This window comes from Mandrillus leucophaeus, unplaced genomic scaffold, assembly GCF_000951045.1.
Source record: "Mandrillus leucophaeus isolate KB7577 unplaced genomic scaffold, Mleu.le_1.0 Scaffold400, whole genome shotgun sequence".
Classification (NCBI taxonomy): Eukaryota; Metazoa; Chordata; class Mammalia; order Primates; family Cercopithecidae; genus Mandrillus; species Mandrillus leucophaeus.
The window spans coordinates 378,985-398,551 of NW_012104255.1; the positions used below are offsets into that span (position 1 = coordinate 378,985).

The window sequence follows — 19,567 nt, forward strand, 5'->3', positions numbered from 1 at the left end:
TTTTTTGTAGAGTCAGAGTCTCACTATGTTAGCCAGGCTGATCTCAAAACTCCTGGCCTCAAGCAATCCTCCCGCCTCAACCTCCCAAAGTGCTGGGATTACAGATGTGAGCCACCACATCTGGCCTAATACATTTTCATTAAAGTTTCCTTCATTGTTTTGTTTTCTCTGTCTAGAAAACAAAATTATTCCTATTATTCAAATGTTTAATTTGCTAGATTAATCCATCTCTCTTAAATTTTCTCTCACATTTTCTGTTGCCTTGGCTTTTTTGCCCTACATTCTGGGAGATTTCCTCATTTCCTGGTCCTGGGAAATTTATTACTTCAGTAACTTATTTTTAATTTCTAAGGAATCTCTGTTTTCTCTGATTGTTCCTGTTTTATGGCATCTAGTTCTTGTTTTATGCACGTTGTATCTTCTTGAATCTTACTGAGAATAGCATCAATTTTTCCCCTGAAGTTTTCTTTTGTTTCCCAGATCCTCAAACTGCTCTAGGGTCAGTTGTTCTATTTGTTTCTTTTAGTATTTTGCTTTCATGCTACAGGCTTCCTTAATTTGCTTGAGACTCCTTGGCTACTCATTCATATTTAAGAGAAAAGGACTGGGCAGTTGATGGGAGTTTTCTCTGTTGCAGAGCTGTTCTCTAGCTAAGAGCTGTTCTCTAGCAGAGCTGTTCTCTAGCTAAGGCTCTCCCTCATGAGGAAATCCTGAGAGGAAACTTGGTGTGGACTTGTGGGAGGTAGCAACCGACAGGTTTGGGGACCCACAGGTGCCAGAATGAGAAGACTTTGTTGTGATGCCAAATGGCCTAGGACAAATCTGAGTGTTCCTGGGGTAGTTTGTAAAATGTCGTCAGAGATTTTGCCCCCGAGAGTAAGTACTGGAGCTGTCCGTGCTCCCTGTATGGATGGGTGGAGGCGGGAGGGCCAGAGTGGCAGGATTCTGACCGAGGCTGATAGTCCTTGTGTAGACCTTCAAGTACTTTCCTTTTTCTCAGCCCCATTTCTCACCCCTACCCTCCACAGGACCTGCAGATCCTGAGTCCAGAGCACCTCAGTTCCTCCTTTCTCCCTCCACTCAGATCTCCGAGGGCAGGGAGGTTTCCACACTTTTGAACTCTGTCATGCCTCATCCTGCCCTCCTCCTAGCAGCTATTTACTGATCACTTACCATGTGCTAAGCATTCTAAAAGTACAAACTCAATCTTCATAAGAACTTTATGAAGTAGATGCTATTACTATTCTTATTTTATAGATTTTATAGATGAAGAAACTGAAGCTACAGTGAGGTTAAATAACATGCTCAATATTATACAGTCAGTAAGTGGCAGAACTGAGATTCAAACCCAGGTGGTCTGAGTCCAAAGCCTGTTTTGAAACCACTGTGTTATATTCTTTCTCAGTCCTGCTCCAGCCTGTCTTGGCCTCTAGCTATTCTAGAGATTGTAAGTCTTATTATGTCTGTGGGACCCCTAAATTGTTATGGGATCCTGAGTAAGTCCCTCCAGGCACTAGGCTAAAGTCAATACCAGGGAAGACCAGTATTGGGGGCTTGTCTTGCCAATCCCTCTCTCATCGCCGCTACCTTTTTAAGATGATCAATGCTAAGTGACCTTTCTCTGGCCCCAGTTACTGGGCTCCTGTGGATGTTTATAGGAAAGAAAAACCCCACCCTGAGCCAACACAGCAAACAGACAGACCCAGGGCTCTGGTATGTTTAGTTTCCATTCATCTTACAGCTGGATGAGGGAAAAAAAGGAAGCATGGAACTGGCCCTTCTCCAGGCAAGATGCCAGCCCCAGCTCCTGGACAATCCTGGCTTGTGTGAGCCTCAATGCCACATTCAGAGCCTTCCCCACCCTTCAGGATGGTCCCTCCCTCTCAAGAGAAGGGATACCTGGAGGTTTAAAAGAGCAAGGGTTTGGAGATCGGGCTCAGATCTTCTGGATGTGAACAACAGATCTAGGCCAGAGGTGGCATCATGTCTGGGTGGAGGTACCTCATCTGTGTCAGCTTTTTGCTGACCATTCTTCTTGAACTGACATACCAGGGACCCCCTGTCCCTGCTTCATCAAGCACAAAGGTCAGTTCTGGGATGAGGGAGCAAAGCTTGGGAATTTGTGATAAAATTAGCTTCTTGGGGGGAATTTGGAAGGTTATTCAGTGTGTTTCTTCAGTCCTATGACTGAGAAGCTAGAGCCAGAGAAAAGAGGTACTATTTGCTAAGCACATGTCAGGTGCTGCATCAGGGGTCCCAGAATTATTATTTCATTTAGTCTTCACAGCATCTCTGTGAGCTGGGCTATATTATTATCCCCGTTATAGAGAAGAGAAAACAGGTTCCAAAGTTAAGATACAGGAAGAGGCAGAACCAGAATTTGAACCCAGGTCCGTCTGATCTCAAATTGTCCCCATTTCCCACTGTCCCATACTGGGAAGGAACTAGCTGTGCATCACGTGTGGGTAGATAGAGGGACCATTACCTCAAGAAAGGAGAGGAAGAAGATAGATATTGTACTTGCTGTGTGCCCTCATCATGGATGCCAGATACTTACCATGCTTGCAGTGCATGATTGTTCTTATAAGTGCGACTCTTTACACCTGAGATCCTAAAGAAGAAAAAAATCAATATTTATCACAGTGCCTTGGACAGAGTAGGATTCAATGAATGGCGGCAGCTCTGCTATATTCTAAAGCCTTGCTACTCAAAGTGAAATCTGTGGACTAGCATCAGCATCATCCCGTGGGAGCTTTTGAGAAAGATAAAATCTCAGTCCTCACCCCAGTATTGCTGAATCAGAATCTTCATTTTAACAAGATTTCCAGGAGATTCACGTGCACATCAAAGTTAGAGAAGTGCTTGTCCAGAGAGGTCCCTTGATCTCTAATCTTCTGTGAGTCTTGGGTTCTGAGACTTGATAAAGCTTGCTGAAGTAATCAGGCAGTTCCACCAAATGGATGACAGAGGCTGTTTTCCCTCTCTAGGCCTCAGTTTATCCACCTATATACTTTGAGTCCTGTGTAGGAATCTTGGGTTCCCAAGTACTAGCCCATCTAGGCTGAAGACAAAGTCTACCTAAAACACCTCCTCCTGTCTTCTGTCTCAGTTGTTAATGACAAGCTATTCCATGCACTCCACGGTGGTGTCTCGCTACGCCCACACCTTGGTTACCTCTGTCCTGTTTAATCCACATGCTGAAGCCCATGAAGCCATCTTTGACCTGGATCTGCCTCATCTCGCCTTTATCTCCAATTTCACTATGTAAGTCTGCTTCCAAAGTCACCACTTCATTCATTTGTGCATATATTTGTTCATTCGTGTGCGTATTCTGTCAGCACAGCATAGTGATTAAAAGAATGCACTCTGAGATCAGACTTCTTGAGTCTGAATCCTGGCTCTGCCAGTTTGGGATCCAGGGCAAATTACTTCATTTCTGGGAGTCTCATTTTACACATCTACAAAATGGGGATAAAATTAGAATACAGTTTCTTTTTTTCTTTTTGTTTTTTTTTGTTTGTTTGTTTGTTTGTTTGTTTTTTTAACACGGAGTCTCGCTCTATTGCCCAGGCTGCAGTGCAGTGGTGCAATCTTGGCTCACTGCAACCTCCGCCTCCCAGGTTCAAGTGATTCTCCTGCCTCAGCCTCCCGAGTAGCTGGGACTACAAGCGCATGCCACTACGCTCGACTAATTTTTTGTACTTTTAGTAGGGACGGGTTTCATCGTGTTAACCAGGATGGTCTCAATCTCTGACTTTGTGATCCACCCGCCTCAGCCTCCCAAAGTGCTGGGATTACCAACGTGAGCCACTGCACCCGGCCAGAACCCACTTTCAAGGATTAAATGAATTAATATATGTGGAAACGTATGCTAAAATTAGCTCCAGGCACATATTAAGTAGTTGATAATATTAGCTTTATTGCTTTTTAAACAAACATTTCCTGGTGCTGACTGTGTGACTTACACTGTGCTGAGTCCAACAGAAAGAGGAAGGTGAACTGCATATAGTCCCTAGTCTCAAAGAGTTCACAGTTTAAGGGGGAATATAAAAAAGGAAACTGGCCCAGCACAGTGACTCACACTTGTAATCCCAGAGCTTCAGGAGGCTGAAGTGGGAGGATTGCTTGAAGTCAGGAGTTCAAGACTACCCTGGGCAATATAGCGAGAACCCATCTCTAGAAAAAAAAAAAAATTAGCAGGGCATGGTGGCGCATGCCTATAGTCTCAGCTACTCAGAAGGCTGAGGCAGGAGGATTGCTTGAACATGGGAGGTTGAGGCTGCAGTGCACTTTGATATCTGTACTCCAGCCTGGGTGACAGAGTGAGACTGTCTCTAAAAAAGAGCGCTGGGTTGGGGAGCAGTGAGTAGATTGCTTTAATAAAGTATGCTGGGGAGAAAAAGAAGTCTGAATGTGGAATGGTTAGAATGGTGAAGTGGATCAGAAGACAATGGTGCGTTTCCTATTCCCAGGCTGGTGGAAAAAACCTCAGAGAGATAACACCTAAACTGAGGCTTGAAATAGGACATCTTCACCAGGCAACCAGGGTGAGGGCAGGACTGGAGGAATCCAGGAAAAAGGAATAAAGGCATAAATGTTCCCTCAATTAGGGGAACTGCAAGTACTTCCGTGTCGCTGTACTGTCAGGGACAGACAAGAGGTAGAAGAGTGGTAAAAAAATGAGATGTAAGAGACAGAGAAAGACTAGGCTGTAGAGGACTTCCAATGTTAGAACACCTACTTGGGTCTCACTTAATGGTCTCCAAACCATCTTATGTGTTTGCACACCTATCAGGAAAAACTTGATCGTATACTCCCAAAACATATATACTTATTCATTTACGCATTATATAAATATACTGCTGAGAAAATATATTAGGTATATTATGAAGCATATAAAATATTAATCCCTAAAAGATGAGGAAAAAGCCCTAAAATAGAGTGTGAATATTATTTTCCCACTCCCTCTCAATTTGTCTCCAGCATCCCCTGGGACATGTGCACCCCTCTTTAGAAATAAGCGTGGGCCATAATAAGGAGACATGGCAAGGTTTTAAGCAAGGAGAGGTGATTGTGAAGTGGTAGTGGACTGGAGGGGCCAGCTAGGTGGCCAAGAGCTGAGTAGGCGAACAGGGGCAGAATCCACGTAGGGGATGCTGAAGGTGGGAGCAGGACAGTGGTAGTGGATGTGAGAGACCATCGAGGGAGAAACAACCTGACTGTAGTGGAGAGTAAGTAAATATAGATGGTGTTTACCTTTTTTCAGCTTATTAGACCTGGTAGATGGTAGTACCCTGTTGAGGTGATAAACAAGGGAGCTGGAGCAGATAAAGAGAAAGCTTAGTGGGGCCTCATTAGCCAGTATCACACTTTAGTGTGAATTACAAAAAGGCCCCTGGATTTGGGTAGAGGGACTATCAGATTTACCAGATTAGTGAGCCCAGCACAAGCAGAATATCCGCCCTTGTTCAGCCCCGCTTGTCCCTGTTAGTTGGGAGGAGGTTCTTGTGCCATCAATAATCTGTACAACCTCAAATGCAGCCCTAGGGTGGGCCTAGGCTGTGCCATCAAGAACCTCCCAGCACTTCCTCTGGAGAAGGATTGGGTTAGAGGAGGGAACTGGTATGGAGTCAGAGTCAGGGAGTTTGGGGGAGAAGTGCTGAGGCAGTCAAGGAGGGCTCCCTGAAAGCAGGATTTCCATATGGGTAAGATTTGAAGGGACCAAGATCATTGCATGTTGGGACCCAGGCGAATCGAGGACTGAAAAGAGCAGTCATGGGTCTGGAGTATGGGGGGCTAACCAGAGAAGCTGGCAGTCAAATGATGTAACAGCCAAGTAGTCAGGCAGAATTTCGATTTTTGCTTCAATTGAAAAAAACACCAAAAGAATTTTTTAAAAAAATTAAGCAAAGCAGGCTGGAGGAAATGTTCTTGGGCAGACTCTGTGGAAAGTATGCTGGCTGGAGGCAGCACACACACAGAGGCCCCAGTGTCCTGCTGCCAGACCAGCTCCACCCTACCCCCCTCACACCCCAGGAGACCTTGGGAAGGTGCCAGCTCGGCCCACCCCCCACACTAGCCCAGCCACAGCAATACTCTGTTTCAGTTGCCTAGAAACACTTCTTCCCTGAGTGGTCTCTTCTGCCACCTGCCTATCCTCCCCCAGTGTTTCTGGAAGCTGTTGCCTTGGTCAAGCAACTTTACTGATACCTGTGCCTCAGTTACTCCACTTATAAAATGGAAACCGTTGTACTCGCCTCCTACAGAGTTGCACTAACTTTCTCTAGGACACCCAACTATCACTCCTCAAAGGCCAGCTCTGAGCCATCTCTCCCCTTTTCAAGATTTGTCCAAGACTCTCCATTCTCCATGGCAAAAAGTCTTTGCTGCTGTATGAGCTCATTGAGTCTTGTGTTCAAAGCCCCCTATTCTCTAGGCCCACTCAACCACTCCAACTTTCTCTCCATACTTCCCTTTCCTGCCCCTCCACTCCAGCCAAATTTAACTACTTGCTGTCCCCTGAAACACTTTCTGTGTTTTCTTGCTGTCTGTCCAGGATGTCCACTCCACAAATAATTGTTGAGCACCTCCTCTGTTCCAAGCCATATTCCAGGCACCAGGGGTACAGCAGCAAATAGAGTGGTAAGAAGTCAGACAGATTGTGGATGTCTTCTAAAGATGGAGTTGAAAATCTCTGATGGATTGGATGTGGATTGTGAAACAAAGAGGAGAATCCAACATGACTCTAAGATTTTTAGCTGAGCAACTATGTCCTGAAACAAAGATACCAGAGGAGGAGCAGATTTTGGAGGGGAGAGTTATCAGGAGCTCAGTTTTGGATATGTTCAGCTTGAGGTGTCTATGGAACATTCTAGTGGAGATGTCAAGTAAGAAATTGCATGTTTGGGTCTGGAGTTCAGGGCACAAGTTCACACTGGAGATACAGATTTGGGAGTCATCTGTATATAAATGGTATTTAAGGCCATGGTGCTAAATGACATCTCCTAGAGAGCCAATGTAGAAAGAATAGAGGACAGAAGGGGAGAGGGAGGGAGGGGAGAGGATAAAAGGTTGACAGCAGAGCCTTGGAGTGTTCCAAAGGTTTAGAGGTTAGGAAGAGAACGAGCCAACAGAGGAAACTGAGAAGGCATGGCCAGTGAAGATTATTTATCCATATCCTCCCTGTCTTTCAGGCCTAGCTTCAAGGCCACCTTCTCTAGGACCCTTTCCTGAAGACTTGGCCAAAAATGTTCTCTCCCTTCTTTGAGCTTCTTTTCACTTTATTACCTTCCTTAGAGAAATGAGGAAAATGGGGGTAAGCAAGTCTGCTTGTAACTCATCAGTCTCTGAGCTCCCTGAGGACAAGTCCTCCTCCCTAGTCAGACCCTGAAGCCTTTGAAACAATTTGCACACTTCTTTCACAATTTTTACCACTTTTACCACCCATAGTATTTACTTAATATATTTTTATATTAATATGGCCATATTATTTACCCAATATATTTTTTCAACAGTTATACTTTCTGAGATGATCTGAGTTAGTCTTATTCTGAGCAATAATATCTATGAGATCATGGGTTTAATGTGCTAGTTGTATTTTAATAAACATTACTGTAAATACATAACAATTATAACAAAAATATTCGATTATATCATACCTAAAATTATGTTGTGTGCCAAAAGGTAGAATTTATTCAACACTTTGGGAAACACAAAACTCTAATACCAGATCCACCATATGCTGTGTGGCCTCTATTTCCCCATATGACAAATGGAGATAATGATAACTACTTCACTCTGTATCTCCCTCTCCTTTCCTCTTCTTCTCTTCTTGCCACTCACACTGGGGCTTTATGGCACTGTGTTGTTCTTTCTCTTTCCCTGTCTCTATCCTCCTCCTCTTTCTACCTCATGTGTCTCTTTCTCTGCCTCTGACCAACTCTTTATTTTCTCTGTCTCTGCTGTCCCTCCTCTTTCCTGCCCCATTAGGACCATCAACAATAAAGTCTACATTGCAGAAGTCAAAGAGAAGCACCAGGCAAAGAAAATCTATGAAGAAGCCCATCAGCAAGGAAAGACAGCTGCTCACGTAGGCATCAGGTAAGGCCCCATCCAGTCCAAAACATGACTTAATAATCTTAGCTGTGTGATAAGGGGAGATGCACGTTCTCTCTGGTCCTCAGTCTCCATCTCTGCAGAGTGGGGACATGACCTCTACTTCATAGGATCATGTGAAGAATATGTGAGTTAATGAATATCAAAGCCTGTAACAGGGTGGGTGTTCAATAAATGGAAATTTATTTCCCCATTTCCACTTTTCTACTGTCAGCAGATTGTGGCTTATTTAAGAATTGGCACCTTCCGGGAAGGTTATATGCAAGTGAGATTTTTCTAAATTGAATTTTGTTTCCTGAGTTCCATTCAGCAGGCAGAAATGTATTGTCTTCCTTCAGTGTTCCCTCCCGGCTTCCAAGAGAGTTTCATGGAGCGAAAACTTTAGCTTTGGCTCCAGCAAACTGAGTTACTGCCATATAAACAAGCTCCTTCAAAAGCATAGGGGAGGGGATAGTGGGAGGGTCTATTTGAAGGGGATGAGGCATTGTATGTAAATTGAAAACTCTTTTGTAAAATGAATCATTAGACCCTAGTTGGTCTGTTCTATATTCAGATCTTCATGGACTAAGTTCCCTTGAGGGTGGACCACCTGTGAGATAATTTAGCAAGCAGAATATTTAGGAGGCTGAATGAGGGAGGGAGAGAGAGATTGATAAGTGGATGCATGGATGACGGACCATGGCCAGTGACTCAGTTGAACCAGAAGCCTAGTCAGGTCTGCTGGGACCAGGGTTGGGGGGAGCAAATCTAGGTCATCTAACAGCCCCTGTAGTCCTCAGAAGATCCCTTTCTCTTCCCACCCTCCTCCTTTTCCTGCCTAGGGACCGGGAATCAGAGAAGTTCCGCATCTCCACCAGCCTGGCAGCAGGCACAGAGGTGACTTTTTCCCTGGCCTATGAGGAACTGCTTCAGCGTCACCAGGGCCACTACCAGCTGGTGGTGAGCCTGAGGCCTGGCCAGTTGGTGAAGAGGCTGAGCGTAGAGGTTACAGTGTCAGAAAGGACAGGCATCTCCTATGTGCACATACCACCCCTGAGGACCAGCCGCCTGCGCACCAATGCCCATGCAAGTATGTGGGCAGCACTATAGGTCACCCATCAGACTGGCCTTCACTGAATGAAAACCTTCCCGATTCCACTGGGTTTCCCTCTAGTGCCACTTCTGCTCCATACTCACTGCCAAGTTCCTTCCTGATTCAGTGAGAAGAGGGCATGTTTGAAGGTGAAAATATTTGGATTTTAACCTTGGCCTGGTCCTTACAAGCTGTATGACCTGGCACATTACAAACTTCCCAGACTCTTGATTTCCCTAAAAAAAAAATCAGTGATAAGGGAGGGTTTGCTGGGTGGGCTAATGAAATTAAATCGTGTGTTAACCATGCTGAAGGCTGTAGAAGCCACACTGGCCAAATCATGCTTTTCCCTGGATCCCCACTGAGAATGGCAGGACAGTGAGCGCACAGCAACTGCAGGCTCCCTGGAGGACACCATCTCAGGCCCTGAAGGGAAGAGAAGCATCTTGCCTCAGAGACTTGCTTCAAATATCACCTAGAGGTTTTGGAAGGCCAGACTGGCTACATCAGAATCACAACATGGGCTTCTAGAAATGCAGATTCCTGGAGCCAAACCTTCAGGGTCTGGTTCAGTAGCATGGGGGTGGGGCCCAGGAAGCTGTGTCATCAACTAGTCTCAGGCGACCTTGATGTCCAGTCAGGTTGGAGAATCACAGAGCTTGCCTGCTCACCTCATCTGAGATGAGAGGACAGACGCAGAGAAATCCCTGGCTCATGTGGCCGCCCCTCCAAAGCTGCTTAGCATAGGAGGTCCCAACTCATTCAACTGTTGACCCAGAGAGGCACTGGGGTGGACAGTGGATGTAGCAGACACAGACAGACACAGACTGGATCCAAATCCCAGTGTTGACACTCCCTTGATGTGGGACCATCAAAGCCAGTCACTCCACTGCTCGACTTCACTTTTCCCATCTGTAAAATGGACGAGATGCCATCTACAGCTCAGGACCATTGTGAGACTTTGAGAGAATTCCTCCCTCCCAATTACGTGGTGAAGAGAAGATTGCATGATCATTGTACCCGTTAGGACTAGGTGGCACTCACTGAGATGCAGGTATGGCTCCAAACGCTTTACATGAATGGCCTCATTTATTTCCAACAGCACTGCCTATGAAGTAGGAGCTGTGGTCATGCCTGCGCTGTAGATGAGGAGCCAGAGGCCTAGAGAGAATGAGTCGCTTGTCCAGGGACACAGCAGCAGCCGGGAGCTGGGCCCACAGGCCATTTGAGTTCCTGCAGCCTGCATTCTTCAGCCCTAAGCTATAAATGGCAGGTCCCTCCCCCATTCTCCTTAAAGGTTAAAACAGAGGGTAGAACCAATCCTGTGGGGGAGAAAACAGAACAAAGAGCTCTGAGAGGAAGGAAGCCAAGGGAATGTATGTGAGCAGGCGCCTCAGAGAGTATGGGGCTCAGTGTGCCCCTGAGCTTCCTGACAGCTGTAGCAGGAAGGGGGTGGGGCAGAATTCCCAAGTTTCCATTTTCTGGAAAAAAGGAGGCACAGTGACATTTCTAAATGGACATTTGTCTTGGATTCCAGAGGACTTGCTCTTGTGGCCAGCTCAGCAAACATCCGGGACTAGAGATTCATCTGTTATTTCATGAGACTCTAAAAGGCTTGTTCACACACGTGATGCCCAAAGTCAGAAGGAAGAGAGGGAAGAAGAAATATTAAATCAGATCCAGAGGACAACCTTGCTAGGCTGCTGTTTCCCACAGCAGTGGGGGGATGGGAGGAGACCTAGACCTTGTCTGTGTGTCTGTCTGTCTCTCTCCTGGACACACTCTTACTGCACTGCCTCTCTGGGAGGAGATGTGGGCTGCTGGTCTCCGGACATGCCACGCCTCCAAAGACTTGGCCCCAGATTGCATGGAAAATGAGGCAGGGTGAGGTTGCCAGCGAGGGCCACATTGCCAGGGCCTGGGAGCTGAGGGCCAGGCTGGGTCTGTCCAGCTGGGCTCGATGGAGGAGGCAGAGAGGAGCTGGCTGTGGGACTGGGAGAGGAGCCTGGGGCAGGTGGAAAGATGTTGTAGGCAGGAGGCACCAGAGGTTTTGGTACCTCCCCAGATAGTGCCCCTTGTGCTGCCCTTTCACTGGTTCTTCTGTCTAGCGAGTCCTTTGTACCATGCCGTCCCAATCCTCCCCACCCATACAGGTGAGGTGGATTCACCCCCATCTACCAGGATCGAGAGGGGAGAGACCTGTGTCCGAATCACCTACAGCCCGACATTGCAAGACCAGTCGGCCATCTCTGGCTCAGGCATCATGGCTGACTTCCTGGTTCAGTATGATGTGGTCATGGAAGACATCATTGGAGATGTGCAGGTGAGGGGGCCTGGGAAAGGGGAGAGAGGATGGGCTCTGGAGTCAGACAGGCCTGAGCAATGCTCGGGCCTCTCCAGCTGTTCACTCCAGTTTCCCTAGGGATAAGTGAGAGCTAGCAAACAAGGATAGGCTGACGTGAAAAGACACATGGCTTCAACCTGGAGAGGCACATCGAATCCCCCAAAGGATTGTAGACCTGGAACTGTCTCCAGTGAATCTAGTGCCCAAAGGACCCATCCCTGACTGAATCAAGTCATAGCCTACTCAAAAACAGTCCTTCTGCAAAGTAAACCCTTGGCCACTAATTGGGCATCCGTGTTCGTGGGCTCTCATGCATTCTGCAGCTCCTATACTCTTCTGTGTTCTCTTGGGCTTCCTTGCTCTCTGTCGCCTTTTAACAATCCTTATTGCTTCAGTGAAGCCATCTGCCTATACAGGGAGCCCTTCAATTGTGAGCCTCCACATTCATGAAGAAAGAGCAGAGGTCCCACGCTCTTTCAGATGAGAAAGCACAGAGCACTGATCCCAGGGCCCCGGCGTGAGCACAAAGATGGTGGGGCAGCCTGAGACATCTGGTCCCACTCTGCCTCTCCCACCACAGAACCCTCAACCCCAGCACACAAACCACCCTCCAGTTGCCCCACACCACACCACACCACACCTTTCTCCAAAACACCCGAGCCTGCCTCTCATCTGTGTGAGCATTTGCTCATGGTAGCCGCTGCCCTGAGAATGACTTCTTCCTCCCTGCTCCACTGCTCGGCATCCTCGTGTTCCTGAAACACTGCCGAAACACCTCCTCCTTGATGACTCCATTCCACCAACAATTCATTTGTCTACCCTGGACTAAAAGTGTCCTATCGTTAAACCTCTTCTCGTGCAACATTCATTCATTCATATGTTGAATGAATATGTGGACTAGGCCAGTCCTGTACTCATTGACTCTGACAACTCACAAGGGAGTCGGACACAGCCACTCATCTCCCTCTGCCATCACCCCATCCTGAAGCACCCAGATACACAGAGCCTTGACAGTCATCAGATGTTCTAGTGTGTGTGTAAGTATGTCATGGGTTCTGTGGGGGTGCCAGTGGAGGGGGGTTTCAGGACCATCATCTTAAAGGAGTTGGAATTTAAGTAAGCATGGGAAACATGAATTGGATGTATCTGCAAGTCGGTCAATAAGGTGAAGGGAAAGGCATGTAGAGAGAAGGAACAGCATGTGCAGAGGCAGAGAGGTGTGGCTCAGTCTGTTGTGTAGGGGGAATAAAAGTTATTGTCCTGCCAGGATAGGAGCTGAGGGTACCTTGCCAGCAGGTGGCAGCAGGGCCTTTAACCTGGTGTTTTGTCATGTGGGTGTGTTTAGTTCTTGGAGGTACCCCTCTGCTCGCTCAAGCTTTACCATCACCACAGCTGCTTGCAGTTGAAATATAGATGGAAGGCATTGACCAGTACAACCAGGAACTTCCATACACTGTGAGCTCTTACGCCTCCTGACACCTGCCAGGAATACTCAGTTCATCTCCTACTTCCTATTTGAGTGTGCCCTTTGTTCAAAGCCCAGCACATCATCAGATCATCCACTCCGCTGGGGCTCACTGGGCACCTAATCTGTGTCATACCTTGTGTTGGCCGACATTGGGAACCCAGAAGGGTATCACATACACAGCCTACTTATCGTTTCTGAGTGAGACACAAAAACCCAATACTGACACTAAGGTAGATGTGCCCTTCCCATGACACACAAGGTAGGATAGAAGCCATAATGAAGAGGAAAGGCAGTTCCAGAAGGTTCCCTGAAGGCGACTAAGGCTGACCTGTGTGTTATGGAATGAATAAAAGTGGGCCATGGGACGGGGCCTGTGGGAGGGAAAGGCATTCCAGCAAAGTGGGGGCGGCACAAGAAAAGAAACAGGCTGAAACCCACCAAACCTGTGTAGGGAATTGCAAATAGCTTGGCGTTCTGGAGCAGAAATTTGAGATGAAAAATCCAAAGAGCCACATAGAAGGCTGGAGAGTCCTGCAGGGCAACAAAAGGAACATGGGATTTGTCCTGTAGGTGAGCAGGGAGCCATGAGAGAAAATGACATTGTGAGGTCGTGTTTACAGGGTCTCAGCCACTGCCTCCAAGCAGCATGGATGGGAGAGGTCGCAGTAGAAGAGGGAAACCTGAGAGAAATGAGACCTGAGCTTGGGCTTTGTCAGTTAGGGATGAAGACGAGGGTGGCCTGGAGAAGTATCCAGCAGAGAAAAGCAACAGGAGGCTGATTGGCTGCAGGGAATGGGGGCCACCCAAGGACTGAAGGCAACACTCAGATTTGTCTCCAGAGTGATCATGTGGATGATGGTGCCCCTGACCAGGAAGACATAAAAGGGCCACGTCGGGGCAGGACAATGAATTCATTGCTTGGGCAGGATGCATCAGAGGTTTCTTGAAACATCCTGGGGCACAGGTCCAACAGTGAGTGTGCACCCACTGGTAAGGGGCAACTGTGGGAGCTCTAGACGGGAGAAGCGATGTGGATTGATTGGTAGGGGTCCTGTGGTGGAAGCCAAGTGACAGAGGGAGGTCACCCAGGGAGCATGTGTGGAGCCAGAAGGGAAAATCCCTGAAGGCACAGCTAAGGTGAAGCGGCCCAGTGCAGCAGCTATGGATACCCTCATCAACTGCACACAGCCTGCCCCGAGCCCCAGTCCCCAGCAGTTCACTCCATTGAGCTGCACCAGCATAATCATTTTCTTTTCATGCTTCGACCTGACAAATATTGGGAAGCACTGCGAAGGGAGTGGGCAGACAGAGGCGGTAGGAGAATAAGGAGAGTTCACTGTCACAGATCGCAGGGAAAACTACTTTTGAAGATAGCAGAAGTCATCCATGTTCAGCTGTGATGCTCATGGGTGGGGAAGGCAGTCCCAAGAGACTCAAAATACAGACGTTGGGTTTGTTTTTTAGTAAAGTTGTTACTTTTAATTTTTGAGGGTACACAGTAGATGTATATGTTTATGGGGTAAGTGAGATGTTTTGGTACAGGCATGTAATCCGTAATAATCGCATCACAGGGTACCCATTCCCTCAAGCATTTGTCCCTGTGTTACAGACAATCCATTCATACTCTTTTACTTATTTTTAAATGTACAATTAAATTATTATTGACTATAGTCACCCTGTGGTGCTATCAAATACTAAGTCTTATCCATTATTTCTCACTTTTCTTTGTACCCATTAACCATCCCTGCCTTCTCACCATCTCCCCACTACCCCACTACCCCTAGTCTCTGGTAACCACTCTTCTACTCTCTATCTCCATGAGTTCAACTCTTTTATTTTTTAGATCCCACTAATGAGTGACAACATGCGAGATGTGTCTTTCTGTGCCTGACTTATTTCATGTAACATCATGATCTCCAGTTCCATTCATGTTGTTGCAAATGACAGAATTTCATTCTTTTTTGTAGCTAAATAGTACTCCATTGTGTAACTGTACCACCTTTTCTTTATCCTCTCATCTGTTGATGGACACTTAGGTTGTTTCCAAGTCTTGGCTATTGTGAACAGCACTGTAACAAAAAGGAGGGTACAGATATCTCTTGGATACACTGATTTTCTTTCTTTTGGGTACATACCCAGAAGTGGAATGGCCGGATTGTATGATAAAGCTCTAATTTTTAGGTTATTGAGGAGCCTCCAAACTGTTCTCCATATGGTTGAACTAATTGACATTCCCACCAGCAGTGTATGGGAGTCCCTTTTCTACACATCCTCACCAGCATTTCTTATGGCCTGTCTCTGGGATAGAAGCCATTTTAGCTGGGGTGAATTGATATCTCATTGTAGTTTTTGATTTTCACTTCTCTGATGATCAGTGATGTTGAGCACCTTTCATATGTCTGTTTGCCATTCGTATGTCTTCTTTTGCGAAATACCTGTTCAAATCTTTTGCCCTTTTTTGATTAGATTTTTAGACTTTTTTCCTACGGAGTTGTTTGAGCTCCTTATGTATTCTGGTTATTAATCCCTTGTGAAATGGGTAGTTTGCAAATATTTTGTCCCATTCTATGGGTTGTCTCTTCACTTTGTTGATCATTTCCCTTGCAGTGTGGAAGCTTTTTAACTTGATGTGATCCCATTTGTCCGCTTTTACTGTGGTTGCTTGTGCTTACTGGGTATTATTCAAGAAATTTTTGCCCAAACCAATGCCCTGGAGATTTTCCCAAGGTTTTCTTGTAGTATCAATAGTATCATAGTTTGAGGTCTGAGATTTAAGTCTTTAATCAATTTTGATTTGATTTTTGTATATGGTGAGAGAGAGGTCTAGTTTCATTATTTTGCATATGGATATCCAGTTTTCCCAGCACCATTTATTGAAGAGACTGTTCTGTCCCCAATGTATGTTCTTGGCTTCTGTGTTGAAAATCAGTTCACTATAGGTTAGTGTATTTGTTTCTGGGGTCTCTATTGTTTTCCCTCGGTCTATGTGTCTGTTTCTATCCCAGTACCAGTCTGTTTTTGTTGCTATAGCTCTCCAGTATAATTTGAGGTCAGATAATGTGATTCCTCCAGTTTTGTTCTTCTGGCTTAGGATAGCTTTGGTTATTCTGGGTCTTTTCTGGTTCCATTTAGATTTTAGGATTGTTTTTTCAATGTCTGTGAAGAATCTCTTTGCGATTTTGATAGGGATTGCTTTGAATCTGTAGATTACTTTGGGTAGTATGGACATTTTAGCAATATTGATTCTTCCAATCCATGAACATGGAACATCTTTCCATTTTTTAGTGTCCTCTTCAATTTTCTCTAACAGTGTTTTATACTTTTCATTATAGAGATGTTTCACTTCTTTGGTCAAGTTAATTCCTGGTATTTAATTTTGTTTGTGGCTATTGTAAATGAGGTTTCTTTTTAATTTTCTTTTTCAGATTTTTCACTGTTGGCATTTAGAAATGCTACTGATTTTGTTTTGTTGATTTTGTATCCCGCAACTTTCCTGCATTTGTTTATCAGTTCTAATATATTTTGTGGGATCTTTAGGGTTTTCCAAGTATAAGATCAGATGATCTGCAAACAAGGATAATTTGACTTTTTCCTTTCCAATTCGGATGCCCTTTATTTCTTTCTCTTGTCTGATTGGTCTAGGTAGGCCTTCCAGTACTTTGTTGAATAACAGTGGTGAAAGTGAGCATCCATATCATGCTCCAGCCCTTAGGTGAAAGGCTTTCAGTTTCTCCCCATTCAGTATAATACTAGCTGTGGGTCTGTCATATATGGCTTTTATTATGTTGAGGTATGTTCCTTCTATCCCCAGTGTTTTGAAGGTTTTTGTCATGAAGAAATGTTGAGTTTTATTAAATGCTTTTTCAGCATCAGTTGAAATGATCGCATGGTTTCTGTCCTTCATTCAGTTGATACAATGTATCACATTGATTGCTTTGCATATGTTGACCCATCCTTGCATCCCAGGGATAAATCCCACTTGGTCATGATGATCTTTTGAGTGTGTTATTGAGTTCAGTTTGTTAGTATTTTGTTGAGGACACTCACATCCATATTCATCAGAGTCATTGACCTATAGTTTTCATTTTTTGATGTGTCTTTGGTTTTGGTATCTGGGCAATACCGACCATGTAGAATGAGTTTGGAAGTATTCCATCCGCCTCTATTTTTTGTAATAATTTGAGTAGGATTTGTATTGGTTCTTCTTTAACTGTTTGGTAGAATTCAGTGGTGAAGTCATCAGGTCCTGGTCCTTTCTTTACTGGGAGATTTTTTTTTTTTATCATGGCTTTGATCTTGTTGCATGTTATTGTTCTGTTCATGTTTGAATTTCTTCATGCTTCAGTCATGATTAGGTTGTATGTGTCTAGGAATTTGTCCATTTCTTTTCGATTTTCTTTCTGTTAATTTAACTTTTAAGTTCAGGGGTACACATACAGGTTTGTTATATAGGTAAATGTGGGTCATGGGGGTTTGTTGTACAGATTATTTTGTCACCCCAGTATTAAGCCTAGTACCCATTAGTTATTTCTATTTTATTATTATTATTATCATTATTATTATTTTGAGACAGAGTTTCACTCTTGTTGCCCAGGCTGGAGTGCAATGGCGCAATCTCGGCTCACCACAACCTCGGTCTCCTGCGTTCAAGCGATTCTCCTGCCTCAGCCTCTTGAGTAGCTGGGATTACAGGTGTGTGCCACCACGCCCAGATAATTTTGTATTTTTAGTGGAGATGGGGTTTCTCTGTGTTGGTCAGGCTGATCTCAAACTCCCGACCTCAGGTGATCTGCCCGCCTCCAGTTTTGAAAGTGCTGGGATTACAGACATGAGCCACTGCGCCCAATCCCGTTAGTTATTTTTCCTGATTCTCGCTCTCCTACCACACTCCACCCTCTGACAGGCCCCAGTGTGTGTTGTTCCCCTCTATGTGTCTATGTGTTCTCATTATTTAGTTCCCACTCATAATTGAGGACATGCAGTATTTGTTTTTCTGTTCCTGTGTTAGTTTGCTAAGGCTAATGGCCTCCAGCTTCTTCTCTGTTCCTGTTAAAAACATAATCTCATTGTTTTTAACGGTTGCATACTATTTCATGGTGTATATGTACCATATTTTCTTATCCAGTCTATCACTGATGGACATTTAGGTTGATTCCATGTCTTTGCTATTGTATATAGTGCTGCAATGGACATACGTATGCATGTGTCTTTATAATAGAAAAACTTACACTCCTTTGATTATATACCCAGTAATGGGATTGCTGGGTCAAATGCTATTTCCGATTTTAGGTTTTTGAGGAATTGCCACACTGTCTTCCATAGTGGTTGAATTAATTTATGCTCTCACCAACAGAATTTAAGCATTCCCTTTTCTCTGCAACCTTGCCTGCATCTGTTGCTTTTGGACTTTTTAATAGTAGCCATTCTGACTGGTTGTGAGATGGTATCTCATTGTGGTTTTGATTTGTGTTTCTCTAATGATCAACGATGTTGAGCTTTTTTTCATATGATTGTTAGCCGCATGTATGTCTTCTTTTGAGAAGTGTCTGTTCATGCTTTTCCTTACTTTTTAATGTGGCTGCTTGTTTTTTTTCTTGTAAATTTGTTTAAGTTCCTTATAGATGCTGCATATTAGACCTTTGTCAGATGCATAGTTTGCAAACATTTTCTTATGTCTGTTCACTCTGTTGATGGTTTTCCTTGCTATGTAGAAGCTGTTTAGTTTAATTGGATCCCACTTGTCCATTTTTGCTTTTGTTGCAACTGCTTTTGGCATCTTCATCATGAAATCTTTGCCCTTTCCTGTGTCCAGAATGGTGTTGCCTAGATTGTCTTCCAGGGTTTTTATAGTTTGGGGCTTTACATTTAAGTTTTTAAACATCTTGAGTTAATTTTTGTATATGGTATGAGGAAGGGGTCCAGCTTCACTTTTCTGCAAAAGATTTGCCTGTTATCCCACCACCATTTACTGAATAGGAAACCCTTTCCTCATTGCTTGTTTTTGTCAGGTTTGTTGAAGATCAGATAGTTGTAGATGTGTGGCCTTATCCTGGGTTCTCTAGCCTCTTCTAGATTTTCTAACTTATTGGCATATAATTGCTCATAGTAGGCATTAATGATCCTTTGAATTTCTGCAGTATCACTTTGTAATGTCTACTTTTTCATCTCCGATTTTATTTATTTGGATCTTCTCTTTTTTTAACTAGTCTGGGTAAAGGTTTGCCAATTTTGTTAAACTTTAAACAAAAGAAATCCTTTTTGTTTCCTTGATCTTTTATATTGTTTTCTTCATTTCAATTTCTTTATTTGTATTCTCATCTTTATTTTTTGTTTCCTTCTACTAATTTAGGGTTTGGTTTGCTCTTGCTTTTCTGGTTCCTTAAGATGCATCGTTATGTTGCTTACATTTTTCTTCTTCTTTGATGTAGGCACTTATAGCTATAAAGTTCCCTCTGAGAACTGCTTTTGCTGTATCTCATAGGTTTTGGTATGTTGTCTTTACATTGTCATCTGTTTCAAGAAATTTTTCAATTTCTTCATTGACCCACTGTTCATTTAGGAGCATGTT

The 19,567-nt window shown here is 44.6% G+C and overlaps 1 protein-coding gene across 1 annotated transcript in view; it reads left to right on the forward strand.

The window, feature by feature from the left end:
• The first annotated feature begins 1,983 nt into the window (after nucleotides 1-1,983).
• Nucleotides 1,984-19,567, forward strand: part of ITIH6 (inter-alpha-trypsin inhibitor heavy chain family, member 6) — a 43,366-nt gene continuing 25,782 nt past the window's right edge. The window contains exons 1-5 of the mRNA XM_011991988.1: nucleotides 1,984-2,085; nucleotides 3,110-3,264; nucleotides 7,990-8,100; nucleotides 8,937-9,184; nucleotides 11,341-11,510. Coding sequence (XP_011847378.1) covers nucleotides 1,984-2,085; nucleotides 3,110-3,264; nucleotides 7,990-8,100; nucleotides 8,937-9,184; nucleotides 11,341-11,510 — 786 coding nt within the window. The remainder of the gene's footprint in view (nucleotides 2,086-3,109; nucleotides 3,265-7,989; nucleotides 8,101-8,936; nucleotides 9,185-11,340; nucleotides 11,511-19,567) is intronic.